Source organism: Mugil cephalus, chromosome 4 (genome assembly GCF_022458985.1).
Source record: "Mugil cephalus isolate CIBA_MC_2020 chromosome 4, CIBA_Mcephalus_1.1, whole genome shotgun sequence".
NCBI lineage: Eukaryota > Metazoa > Chordata > Actinopteri > Mugiliformes > Mugilidae > Mugil > Mugil cephalus.
In genome coordinates, this window is record NC_061773.1 from 1,063,006 (window position 1) to 1,077,741 (window position 14,736).

Consider the following 14,736-nt stretch of genomic DNA (forward strand, 5'->3'; position numbering starts at 1 on the left):
CACACACTCAAATGCTTTAGTGACAACTCAAAAAACATGAAAAACATTCCCCACATGTCACTACAATCCAAGTCAGATCCAAGGAGGCCTCACCTCTCAACTTGCAGGACTGAAAGAAAACCAGAGCAGACCTTCAGAGGTCGAGAAGAGTTCATGTCTCATTCCATCAGGGCTGCTTTGGAGGTTATAATTTTATGACTGTTGTCCATAAAGTTGGAATAAATTATTTTTTACCTCCTCCCATAAAATGATTGTGACAATGTGATTTCTTCTTAAAAGATTAAGTGTATATTCTCAAAACTTTATTGATTAATCTCTTGCAAACATATAACTACAAATATGGGAATAGAGTCTGTGTCTAAAAACCAAATGATTCCAACTTTATGGGTAATGGTGTAGTAATAATAGTAAATAAATAATAAATACCATGTAAACATCTTTTTCCCCACAGACATTTTTAATAACATATTAAACAAATAAATAAATTAAAAAAACTATTCATGTGCTGCATAAAACAATTGATACAAGTGTTTTTTCTGGGGTGAAGCAGGCAAGATATATTTCTGTGATCACAATGGATGTCACCGTTAAAAAAAAGTGTTCAGCTGTGTTATAGGTCTGTCAACAGTTACCAATCCTAACGTGAGACCATTTTTTTTTCAACACACAGCTACACAAAAAAACTTTTATTATGACACCTGTTTTCATGGATGTCAGCTTCCTGTCAAAAGAACTTCACGTCACGATGTGATGAACAACAGTTAAAAATAACTAGTTCTCTGGCACCTCATTGCTAAAAACAAACGACAAGTTAAAAATGTGTTTGACCCATAAGGAAGCAATACAGTGATAAAAGGGCGCCATCTGAAAGCTATGGTATAAAATAACAGCATCGTCACATCAGGATCCGACATTATAAAAACATGATCTCAGTGCTTTACCTCGTCTCCTTTACTCATTCTACTGTCACAGTTATCCTCTCCTGCTCTTCCATGTTGTGTCAGTACGTCAGCTCATCCTCACCCTCTCATCACTTCTATCATGATGGAAAATGAACATATATGTAAGCACACATGTAGATGCTCCTCTTTAGATGCTCGTTGAAGACAGAAAAAAGATGACAGAAGACAAAAATAAAACAAAAAACAAATCAGTGAAAATACAAGGCTTCCCAGTTCCCAGATCAGCTAACACCAGTTATGGCTGAAATATTTCTCCTCTTCAGATACGATTTACCTCTCACACATGATACAAAAACAAAACACAAAAAGAACAACAACCCAAAGGCCAGCAGCCAAACCTTTGGCACAACCGGTCTGTCACAGAGTTTAGGTAAAACAGACAAGAGGACTCTGAACGCGTTCTTCATGTGGCACTGGTGGGAAGGGATACCTATGCTCTGAGTTCACAGGACTGTCACTTTCTGGGAAGTGTCTGTTTGTCCTTGTTCTCAGGCTCTCAGACACCACTATTGCTTTTCCAAAACTCAGTCTATTTTTGGATAGTGCAAATTGAAGGTGAACACATGTACCTCTACCCACATCACGATGACTAGAAAGTGACACAGACTGTCTGGATGCTACCTCTTGGGTTTCGCCCAAAGCTTGGTCTTTGTGTTTTAACAACTTGAGGATCTATAGCCAGATAAGATTTGACAATCCGTTTCATAACCCCGCATTAATAAGGGTTCTAAGGTGATTTATACTACAGCTCATTTTCTCCTGTTTTCGCTCCAGAAGAAAGTCTAAACTTTGACATCAGGCTTCTGTATATAAGCAGATTTTTTTTTGCTCGCTGCAGAGCAGCACACTGACAGATAAAACATGCTGCTGTAGAGGCTGAAGCCTAAAAAACCATTTCAGGGTTTTTGAGGAAAAAGGTAAAACCAAAGTGTTTGTCTGAAATCTTATCTGACAGGGCGCAGAAGAGGAAAACTTCTTTGGCAACTCAAGAAGAGCAGAGGAACCATCGGGATGAAGAAGAGGGGGTGGGCTAATTATGAGTCAAACACTGGAATCGGTTCTTGAAGAACAGGAGGCCGTTTTTTGTGTGCGTGGCGTCAGAGGTCGCTGTTGGATAACGGAACTTGGCGTAAGTCTTATCGCTCTCTGACTGGCTTACCCAGGGAAGTTTGATTTTGGAGGCGTGGTTCACGATGACATCATCACAAGAGCCGACGTGGAGCGACCCCAGGCCATCGATGAAAAACTCTGAAAAAGACGAAAAAACATTTGTTTCACTAACTAAGGATCCAGATTTTTACTCTTGTAGAAAGCTTCCGAAGACATCAAGAATTACAAAAGGAGGGATCCACAAAATATTTGGAATACTTTCAGGTAATAAAAACATGGAATAAAGCAAAGCTAAAAGCTACAAGGGGAAACTGAAGTTATACATTTAGTCTAATTAGAGGACTCAACGAGGTTGGTGTGTGCTGATAAGATTTCACAGTACCTTTTATAAAATTACCTCAGCACATGATGCTATCTTGGTAAATGAGATAGAAATCTTCATAAGTGAAAGATTCTTTTCTCAGAGCCTCGGGACTCAGAACAGGAGGCTCTATGGATCATCGCACAGATACTTGATCAGTATGGCATCTAGTGAATTTGGAGGCCAGGTCAACTCCCTGTACTGTTCTTCATGCTTTTAGAGTTGTTCCTAAAGCATTTTTGTGTGATTGTCTGCATGAGTCTGCTGTGACTTTTGTTCATGATTCTGAAAATGTGAAATGTTACAACTAGATTAGAATAGTATACATCTTTATTGTCACTGTCACTAGTACAACCAATTTAAAAGTGCTCTCCAATTAGTGCATCAAACCCTTTTTTTCTTTTTTTTTTTTAGATCTTTATTGAGATGGTATAGCCGCTGCAACAACTGCGTGCACTGGCATCTTGGTCGAATGACTCATTCATGCTATGAATGTGCATATTTCATTAAACTACAGTCGGATCATCTGAGCATTTAATATTAAAACCATTCCGTCTGAGCATATTACTCACCCAGGTGAGCTACTCTGGCAAGACGTGGGTCAAAGCCGACCTGCTGCACTTTGTCGGTGCGAGCCAAGAAGAAGTTGATGACCCCGTCGGTCACAACACAGTTGGGGAAGCCTTGGATGACGTGATGAAAACCTCTCCTCATATGCAAACAGTCGCCGTCTTCCTCTCCCGACTCGATGGATATGGTCTGTCTGTAGGTGGCAGTGTACCCTGTGGCCTCCCGCACCGCTCCGCCCACCTAGACGCACACACAAAATCCGACCTCTCAACAATAACCGTTGCTACTGATCGTAAGACCAGTGGTCAATTCCTCTGTTGCTCACCAGATCTAGAGTAGTCCTTTCTAAAACATCCACAAGCTTTTCCAGCTTCGTGTTGGATGTGAAGATGAAGTCGTCGTCTACCCACAGCACATACTTCGTGGTCACCTGGGAGACGGCCAAGTTTCTTCCAGCAAACCAACCCTACGACACAAGATGGTGAGACTGAGATTCAGAGATCATTACTACAGGGGATGAGAAAAGACTTAATTGCGTGTTGCTACCTTTCCAAAGGGCATGATGTAATGTTCGATGTAAGGCCCAGATATTGTTTTGGGATTTTCACTGTCATCTGCGATTACTATAGTGACCGTAGGATAGTATGTTCTGATGCTGTCGATGAGATCTTGAAGCTTATCATAACGCAGGAAGGTCTTTGTGGCGATGGTCACCAGGGCGCTGACATTGTACTCTGCGGACGGCACATAGGAGGGTGGGTGACTTTTTACTGAACTAACATTCATAATACAACAAGTGATGTTTAGTTACATATACTGTCAACATGCTGGTGCCGTACCTCCTTTGGATCCAGTGTTGTATAGTTTAGGCGTTACACCGTGACGAATCTTGATGCTGAAGACGGCTTGATGGCCCTCTGTCTCAAATTGCACTAAAAGACACAACAATAAACTGGATTAGTGTGACAGATGAAATATTGCAAATATAATACATGGTAGGTACAATTCTAGGCTCAGAGCTTTGGGGGTGCTGAGCTCTCCACACATATATATGACATATATGACACATATATGTAGGTCAATAAAGATAGGCAACCCTTCCTAAGAGACAACATCATTCTATACTTCATCTCTCCTTTTGGACTGAAAAGACCCTGCAGACTGAAATCTATTCCATCTCACCGTCAGAAAGGCCAGTCTGTCAATTACTTTTTCTTGCTTGACTGTCAATCACCCCCTGTCAGTGGGCATCACAGCTAGGTGCTGGAGTCTGCTTTGACCCGTGGTCCTTCTCAGGAAAGTATGTTTAACTTACAGGCAGCATTATTCTTTCACCTTGGCTTTAACATCAACACCAAAAGCTTAACAACAACACAACAGCTCTGCTGAGTGATAAAGTAAATACATACACTCACTGGCCACTTTATTAGGTACAACTGTTTAATTGCTTGTTAACACAAATAGCCAATCAGCCAATCACATGGGTGCAATTCAATGCATTTAAGGCATGTAAAGAAGATCAAGACAGCTTGCTGAAGTTCAAACCAAGCATTGAATGACTTTGATGGTACCAGACGGGGTGGTCTGAGTATTTCAGTAACTGCTAATCTACTGGGATTTTCATGCACAACCATCTATAGGGTTTACAGAGGATGGTCCAAAAAAGAGAAAATATCCAGTGAGCAGCAGATGTGTGAATGAAAATGTCTTGTAGATGTGAGAGGTCAAAGGAGAATGGGCAGACTGGTTGGAGATGATAGAAAGGCAACAGTAACTCAAATAACCACTGGTTACAACCAAGGAATGCAGAATACTATCTCTGAACACACAACACGTCCAACCTCGAAGAAGATGAGCTACAGAAGATGACACCGGGTGCCAGTCCTGTCAGCTAACAACAGGAAACTGAGACTACACTTCACACATACTCACCAAGACTGGACAATAGAAGATTGGAATAACGGTGCCTGGTCAGACAAGTCTCGAATTCAGCTGCGACATTCAGATGGCAGGTTCACAATTTGTCGTACACAACATGAAAGCATGGATCCATCCTGCCTTGTATCAACGGTTCAGGCTGGTGGTGGTGGTGACACACTTTGGGCCCCTTAGTACAAACTGAGCATGGTTGAAATACCACAGCCTACCCGAGTATTGTTGCTGATCATGTCCATCCCTTTATGACCACAGTGTACCATCTTCTGACGGCTACTTCTAGTAGGATAATGCACCATGTCACAAAGCTCATATCATCTCAAATTGGTTTCTTGAACATGACCATGAGTTCACTGTACTAAAATGACCTCTACAGTCTCCAGATCTCAATCCAACAGAGCACCTTTGGGACGTGGAACAGGAGATTCTCATCATAAATGTGCAGCTGACAAATCTGCAGCAATTGCGTGATGCTGTCATGTCAATATGGACCAAAATCTCTGAGGAATGTTTCGACTCAATGAACAATTAGGATAGTTCTGAAGGCAAAAGGGGGTCGAACCCTTTATTAGCAAGGTGTACCTAATCAAGTGGCCGGTGAGTGTAGATTTTTGTTTGGTAACTTAAGGAGACGATCAGTCAACCTATTGTGTGTGTGCTTTGTGGAGGAGGGAGGGGTAAATGAGAGAGGCAGACCACTGCAGTTGCAAAAGGGAGGAGGGGTGCTGCATTTCTTCTCTATGCTTGAGCATCCCTAAAAATGGGCTAGACACACCAATGATATACTATTGCGAAACGGCTCCTCAAAAGTGGAGCAAGAAATATAGGCCATAAGCTCCACCCCTTCCATGTTAGAGGATGGGGCTTGTACCAAATTAACACTAAAGTATAAGTCAAATTATTTTAAAATTTAGTTTCTGTCATTTAGGCAGTTAATATAATGTAGATGTATGGTCAAGTGTCAGTTTTAGTTATATGAGGCCATAGAAACAGGATGCGACCTCATGGTAACTCATGGTTGCCATGTCAACTGGTCCATAAAGGAGCAGTAGGACCGTGAGACTTTTAAAAAAAAAATACAGTGTATAATCCAACATTTCTGTGTAACTGTAGGTAGAGCAGAGTGCAGTATTAATTGAACATCCAGTAACTGAAAGGTTGGTGGTTCGATTCCATCCTGTCCCTAGTCTGTCCGTTGTGTCCATGGCATTTAACATTTAACCCACCTTGCTCGCAGTGTGTACTACTGGTGTATGACTGCAAGTGAGTGATGTTGGTGGTGGTTGGAGGCTGTAGACGTGGACTGGCAGCCATGTTTCCATCAGTCTGCCCCAGGGCAACTGTGACTACTGATGTAGTTTACCACCACCAGGGTGTGACTGTGTGAGTGAATAAATAATGTATTCAATTGTAAGCACTTTGAGCATCTAATGGAAAACCGCTATATAAAACCAATGCATTATTACTATTATTACAGTAAAAGTACAGTCAATTTTCAAATGATGTTTTCTAAATCAATTTGTCACTATCGAAACACATAATTACATATATATAGAATAAAAAGAATTATATTAACCTATTCATGTTTTTCAGTTTCCCACTGTACAGAGTATTTTTTATGAATTAATATATATGGGTTCTGCATCGAAATCAATTTGAATTAATTTATAAGAGAATTTGATATTTATGTTTTCTAAATGTATCAAATTTCAATGCAATATTTCCTTGTGTATGTAGCATATATATGTATAAAGTTGATCACACTGACTACTGAGTACGCATACAGTTCACCAATAATTATCATAAAATCATTGGTAGTGACTGCACCTGCTGCAGTTACAGTTTCTTATGCATATTTAGCTTTGTGTCAGAGAGGAACTCTTTTGCTTCTTCTTTTGGAATCTTATAATTGTTTCATTTTTTCCTGCTGATGCCTGGCTATTGTCATTTCGACTTAGGGAAGTCTTAACTGTATCCACAGTTTTTTGGTTACCTTTCCTCTGATAGGTGAACCCTGCATCTGGGTTGTCTGCTGTCATGTTGAACTGTTTGTGGGAAATACAAAGTGCTTTTTTGGTTATAGAAACAAGTCAGGATATTCTGAGCATATTAAGACAGCTTTTGTGTACGCATGTTTCGTCTTATAGCTAGGGGATGTGTATTTTTCCCAAACATATTGCACAAGGGTCTTTTTGATACGATCAGGAATTTTGTGCTCCATTATTTCCCTCTGACTATTTGTGCTGCCCTCATTCATGCGTGCTGTGCATAACTTGGCAGTCAGATAAACTGAAGACAGTTGTCCCGTTATCCACAGGTTTAATGACATTGCGAGGAAAGGTGAAACTAAGACAGAAATACAAACAATATAATCAACGTTTAATCATCAATATGAATTAATCCACTCATTTTGTATTTAACTGCTTTTAACTATTTACCTTTTAACTTCAAATATGAAATATCTTAACATGTCATCAATTTCCACTCACTTTTTTAAAAATTGTGCTCTCATGAACTTGCAATGACCCTGTAACAGAGTGGTTAGCTTGGTAACATTTTTAGCATCAAACTTACTAAAATAATGATCTGTAGATAACAGTACAACAAACTGGTACATACCCACGATGCTACCAAAGGCATAAAAATGTAATGTAGTGTATCACTGACTGACTCAGATGAAAACAAACACAATAGTTCTCAACTTCTAGCTTACTTCCTGATATCTTCCTGATTACTTGTCACATGACACAACTCCCTGTCATCTAGGTCCCGAGTTTATTAAAGTGACAACAATGAAACAGAGACATTAACAAAAAAAGACTTCTAACATTAACAATGAAACACTCTTCATTCTTGTAGAGCAGAGAGCTGAGGAGTCAGTGGCTCAAATATTGTTTTACTGAGCAAGAGTTAGTCTTTGGTCTTTAGGGTTTCTTGCTCTAATTAATTCTCATTTGAATCAAAACAATCAAGCTCTCAGACCCATTCCAGATTGAGTGAGAGCATCTCTGTATATATCTTTTAACAAAAGGTAAAAAACTGACATGTAAGTGAAAAGATCACATGTGTCTGCACAGTTCATACACCTGACATCAGTAGTTTGTTAGCTTAGCTTAGCAGGAGTGGAAACAGGAGGGAATGGGCTAGCCCCACCAGAATATAAGAGAATACTACAGACTGTCAGCGATGGCCTCACCAGTTGATCGGTGACTGTCAAAGAAGCCGATTTGTGGTTCATGGTCTTACCTGTGTCCACTGTGCTGGGATGAAACAGCGTGTTTGTGTAGGTGACAAACTGCAGCTGACGGTTCAGGTTGGGCAGCTGGCTGCTTGATAGAGTCATGTGCATCTCGCCGTCGCCTTTAACTTTGACCGCCTCTACCTCTGCAGCCACATTCAATGTTCCCAGCGTGGCAGTGATATTTATCTACAGAAAGATGAAAAGAGAATGCGGTGGTTGGGAGAGAACTGCAGACCCCCCCCCCCCAACCAAATATGTTACGGCAGACATACTGAAATACTCACTGAGTAATGTTCTCTGGGAAGGTCGTGGAAGGCCAGTCCTGGGAACAATCGGTAATTGACAAATTTAATTGCTACAGACGCTGACTGAAAAACATTTGATCCATTATCTGTCTCCATCTATTGGATAAGTGCTATCTAAACACTATTTATATCAACCACAGATTTATTACAATTTTTCATGTAAGTAGATTTCAGCTCATTTACTGGCTACAATTAATGACTGCATAAATGACTTAACTTTAATAATACCACTGAAAAGTCTGCATTGGTTAGAAGGTAAACTTTTAGTAACTGCCTGTGATGTAGGTGTTTGTTTTCTGTTTGTAATAAATGAAACACTATTAAAACTGAACTGACAGGACACAGCTTTCCGGTGAGAACAATATAACAGTCCTGCAATAAACCTTACGAAGGTTATAGTATTCAGCGTTTTTTTAAAATAGCAGAGGGAGTAGTGGAATCAAATGTGTTGTAATTTTGGAGACAGTGGTTGAATTGGGTAACACCGACACATGTTTGTATTATTTTGACAAACACTTTGTAGTCATGGAGGTATGATTTAATGTAGACTGTTATATTAGGATGCATGTGTTCGCACCCAGTGTACCTAATGAATTGGACATATGTGATAGTCATACTTTGAGCAAATCTGGAAATACAAATCAGCAAAGTGTAGGAAGAGGAGGCTGTTATATAATATAATTTGATTAATGTAGTGATACTGGGGTCTTTGCACTGATACTGTGTCTTTACTTTATTTGTGGTCTATTACTTTTTTAAAATTTAACACTTAAAAAAGTATTTGAACACTGTAAATAAACAACATTGTAGAAGTCACATATACACAAAACTGTAATTAACAAATCATGTACACTGATCAAGCATAACATTATGACCATCTTCCTAACATTGTGTAGGTCTCCCTTGTGCCTCCAAAACAGTTATGACAGAGAATGAACATGGGTCTTCTGAGGGTGTCCTGTGGTGTCTGGGAACAGAATGTTGTTAGTGGGGGCCTTTGGATCCTATGGGTTGAGGGGAGGGTCCTCTGTGGATCATCCCACAGATACTTGATCAGTTTGGGATCTAGTGAATTTGGAGGCCAAGACAACACCTTGTGCTGTAACATCCACATGAATGAATACCAGGGCCAGATGTTTCCCAGCAGAACACTGAATAGTCACAAGATGATCATTATTTACTTCCCCGGTCAGTGGTTTTAATGTTGGTGTATAACATAATGAGCCTTGTATACATGCCCCACCCACTTCCTGTGTGAAGTCATACCTGGGATAATGATTGTTTTCAGGGGTCGTACCTCCACCCCCTGCGTTGGATACTGTAAGGGGTTGTTTGCCTCTGCGATTATGAGTACGTCTGCAGGGGTCTTTGACCTGAGGAGGAAACAGTTTGCACACGATGAACTCATCCACAAATTAGATCAGATTCAACTTTACTGTCATTACACATATACAGGTAGAGAGCACAAAATGCAAAAAGACAAGGATGGAATAAATGGACAAATGTGCTTAAAAAGTCCAGTGAATGTGTTCCGATTTCTGGAAAACTGGTCGACTCAAGAAAGAGATGAATAGATACAGTAATCATCACTTAAAAAGAGCTGATATTGGAAAGCTATTCACTGTTATTGGTGTTAATGGGGTCTGTATGTGCAGAAAGACCATGAGCGATAAAAGCTGGCTCAGTGATCACACTGGTGCTGTGTTTCCTTGATGAGATGGAGGTGGAATGATAAATCCTGAGTGAGACTCCAAAGGTTAAAAAAAGGTGATATGAAGGCACTGGTGAATCGTCTCCATGTCAGAGAGACCGTGAGACAGAAATAGAATGCTTTTCCTGAAAAGAATTTCTAGTGTTGTATTGTGTTTTGTGTTAAATGTCTCCAGACTGTCTTGGTTGACATGACATCTCTTTTTTTATTACTTTGTTGCTTACCTCTTCTGAAAACTCCTGTACTCTTTGGCCCGTCTCCTCTTCATTTCCTCCAGCTCGGAGGCCTCAAAGGCAGTGTGCAGCGGGTGAGCCGACACCCGTGGAAATAAGAGTTGTGAGAAGGGCAGGTTTACTCCTCCACTTTCGCCCTCGCATACGCACCGATTACGTGCCAGCAAGCTGGACATATGATCAAATGCGTGAAGTCAAGTTTGAGCTCTGTTCTGCAGAATCACCAAGAAATATGGAAATCCCTCTTACCTTGCCACATTATCCTTCACATGAAAGGGGATAGTGCTTAGTCTCTGGTCTGCTTCTACGAGCTTCTCCTCCAGTTGCCTCTCTACAAAAGACCCTGGCCGTTGCCATACATCCACTGTGCTGTAGACTCGAGTGGGCCACGAGTGCAGAAGAGCCAGTACCAACACCACAGACACCAGGATGGCGAGCAACACCGTCTTCCTCAAGGACCGCATCCTAAGAACCTGTCACACACCATGCATGTTAAATGACACGACTCCAGTCCAAGTTTTGAGGTCAAATCAAATGTGAGTCGAGGATAAACTCCTGTGTGTCATATCAACTCGGTGCACAGAAACTAATAGAAGAGATAAAACATTAAACTGATGAAGCCCCACATTAGGCTGAACTTTACAATGACTCCTTGCACAGAATAAAAAACAAAAAAAACAATCCCCCATAAGATAAATGGACGCAGTGTATAAGGCAGACTTGAAAAGAAAAATCCACCCTTTAAACCCTCATCAGAGCTGTGAAGGATTTTTCAAATGCCTCGTGGTTCCATTTGTGGTCACCATTGTGCTGCGGCGGTAATGGATGTAGCATGGATGTAGGATGAGCATTCATTAAATACAGCACCATGCTCTGGAGGGTATCACTGTGTTTGGCATTGCATCGTAAAAATGTTCTGGCTCCTAAAACGTGGTCAGGAAATAAAACAAGCAATCAGCATTTCACAAAGTTCATTCTTTATTTATTTAAATGTCTGTGTATTTATGTGTGCCTTTAAGCTAGGGGATCTCTGCAAAATTTCGCTATGTTCTCATAATGACAATAAAGACTCTTGATTCCTGTGTTTGCAAATGGAGGTAACTCTCACATAAGTCATTGGATACTTTTCTCTTACAAATGTAGTACTCATTATTGTTAAAACCAAATTAAAATTACTTAGAAAATCCTCAAATACCATCACCACCTGGAATGTACACAGCACCTACCTCAGAAAAGGAGAAACCAAGACACTGAGGCATGTTAGTGTCACTAAAGTCACTAAAACACAAGTCGTTGAGCATTTAGCAGAATGAAGCTAACTCTGTACTGTGTAACATTTTATTTTAGCATTTTAATGGTTGATGCAATAACAGAATTTAACACCAAGAAGTGGTTTTCTCCTCCTTTCAATTGTCAGTCCTTCACTTCCGTTTTTCCTTGCATTGTCTCATCTTTGCATCACAGGACACAAATAATCTGCTTTTCAGAAACTTGCCAGCACAACAATGAGCTCTTCTTCCCCCAGCTGTGGCCGACTATTCCTGACTGTCTCTGTGTGCATGTGTAGTGGGTGTTTTTTTCTCTGATTCTGTGAACTGAGGAAGCCTGTTCTTGTCTTGCTGAATCCAGAGTACAGAGCTGCACCACATCGAGCTGAGATCTTAGATAACCACCCAGCAAATTAACTTCTTTTACTGCCTGCATTTTTAAAATGAACTTCTTAGGAGATATACCTCGCAGCCTTTATCGAGTCATTGAACGATCAACCTCTCTAGGCACCTGCATCTCCAGAAACCATGCAGACAGTCACAGAAATGAGTAAGAGTCTTCCCCATCTGAAAACAAGAGGAACATTTATTGAGTGTTAGTTGCAAAACATGTAAAATGGAGATTGCAGATTAGGTTCCAGAGTATGCATGATAAATACACATTGCATCATCAGGCACCATGATAAAAAAAAACACTGTCGAATGTCCATATGGTGTTTCAGCTGCTTGCTTAGTTTTACAGCTCCCACGGGAAATCCTGTAAGGTTTTGGGAGTGGTGGGTTACCAATTTAGCTTTATTGTGGCAAACTGTAAAAATAAATAAATAAATGGAAATCAATAAAAGGAAAGGTTGCATAGGCTGAGTACTAAGCAGCCCATCAGCTGTTTTGTACCTTTGCACTTAAGGATCTCTTAAGGAAATGACATCTCTGACTGCTCCTTTTAAACTAATGTATAGTAATACTTGGGGTGTACAGTAGATTTCCCAAAGACATTTGTGTGTTTGCAAAAAGAGTAATGTCGATTTCTGACTGTAATCTAGTGACATGTGACCCTTTAAAGTAAGCTACCACTAACACAATTAAACCTGTTTTTTATTTAACAATCAGTCCTTGACTCAGCTCAGCATCCTTCCTTGAAATAAAATCACAGCAAACTAATAATCTCTAATTAGCTGCAAAAAAATAAATAAAAAATACAGACAGCATTTATTAGTTGGGCTGAAATAAACAAAGTTAAATCATACTGTATTTTAGCAATGATAAAACTGTTTAATAATTAATTTTGTTTGGAATAAGTGTGATCTGTGGCCTGCTAATTAAAGCCCTAAGTCCCTGCATGCTAATGGCTGGCCTACCCTTGCACGTTGATTTGAATTTTCCATTTTGAATCATAATTGGTAGCGACAGTGAAACAATAACCTGAGCGCTTTCAGATGATATACCAACCGTGTGCTGTATAGCTGTTTCTAATTAACCTAAAAAGCAGCCTCTGTTGAGGGGACATGCTACAGATATACACTCGGAGCGTCCCTCATACAGAGAATTAGTACCTCAAGCAGGGTTGCTTCAGATGCTCCATCTACACCTCCTCCTCTACAAACAATCATTACATACAACATAAGAAATGCGGGAATAGTGCTGTGATTTGTCCTGCAATCCGGATAAAGGATCAGGAATGCCTTGCCTACTACAGGCCTATTAGCCTACCCTATCTGGAGAAAAGAGACTGGAGGAAAAAAACATGCATTCAAAAGATTGACTGTCTTTCGATTACATGCCTGGAGCGCTGACAACCATCTTCTCCTATTTTGTATTTCAGCATTTTATAGAGAATTATGGCTTCAGAAAATGAAATGGACATACTAACCTTTCTTTTCACCTCGTGTATTGACCGTTAAAGAAACTGTTTAATGTTAAATGTTCACCGGAGCTGGAAATTAAAACGCGAACAGAGGCATGGGCCTTTTTTCTTTTAATTGGTGTTACAAAAAAATAATCATACGAAAGCTCACCTCGGTTAAAGCGCTGACTGTAGGCTGGTAGGTTCTCCTCCCTCCTGCACAGAGCTCGCCCCTCTTATTAATGAATGTATTCCTGGGCGGTCTTGCAAATGCGATTAGATGAAAAACGGAGCAGGGACGAAGATGCGACCGAAACACTGCAGCCTGTGGACGGATGCTCCCCCTGCAGCAACAGCGGTTGCAGCGCAGAGAAGAGAGCACCGCACCCTCCACTCCAAGACTCAGCGGTCAGAGGAGCAGCATCACGGAGCCCCCTTCAGCCCACTTCATTTAATCACACCATATGTTCATAATTACTTATATTTCGCTCGAATTTCCAGAGCCAATTCATGTTGTGTACATGTGCGTGGGCGTATGTGCACATATGTGTGTTTAACGTATGGGAATGTGTTTTAAAGAGGGATGCCGACATCCACATTGTCTATTTGTTTTAAAGAGGGATGTCGACATCCACATTGTCTATTTATTGGTAGTTAACAACAGAGTTTGAGCGCAACCTAACGATGTGAGCGTGTTTGTCACCAACTTCATGAGTTTGTGTGGTTACACAAGTTCACAGTAACCCCAGAAAACGGTTCCGTGGGATTTCGAAGTAGGAAAATGTTCCGCATGATCATAATTTGGTTACTACTCCTGACCAGGCGGCAACCTCCAGCTGTGAGCAATGAATCACATGCGGAAGTGCAAGAAATTGCAGTTCATCGAGTGGCCGCTTGAGGCTGGTTGCAAAAGGGAGCAAATCCTGATAGACCCCCATGTTTAAAAACACAAATTTACAGCACTATTAAACATGTTTACAGCATGGTTCAAAAACGGATTTGGTCTCAGTGGTTTATTTCACTATTCATGATAACGGTACGGGTGGTGCATTGTTTTCTAGCCATTGACTGAATATACTATGAACAAACCAATCGTGACGTCACCCATTGGATTCTGAACCTCAAAAGTGAAGCCCGAAGTGGGCGGAGGCCGCCGTCGCCATGCTGAATAAGCTTTACTCCACCCACACGCGGGTA

At 40.7% G+C, this 14,736-nt stretch overlaps 1 protein-coding gene across 1 annotated transcript; it reads right to left on the minus strand.

Moving 5' to 3' along the window:
- Positions 1-438: 438 nt before the first annotated feature.
- On the minus strand, positions 439-13,938 carry b4galnt1b (beta-1,4-N-acetyl-galactosaminyl transferase 1b). The gene is made up of 12 exons (XM_047583848.1): positions 13,712-13,938; positions 12,162-12,263; positions 10,678-10,901; positions 10,420-10,596; positions 9,751-9,857; positions 8,464-8,501; positions 8,185-8,365; positions 3,843-3,935; positions 3,550-3,737; positions 3,329-3,469; positions 3,006-3,243; positions 439-2,210 (listed from the first exon to the last, which is right to left on the minus strand). Exons 3-12 carry the CDS (start codon positions 10,890-10,892, stop codon positions 1,993-1,995), a joined length of 1,596 nt encoding a protein of 531 aa, XP_047439804.1. The 5' UTR covers positions 10,893-10,901; positions 12,162-12,263; positions 13,712-13,938; the 3' UTR covers positions 439-1,992.
- Between the last annotated feature and the right edge of the window lie 798 nt (positions 13,939-14,736).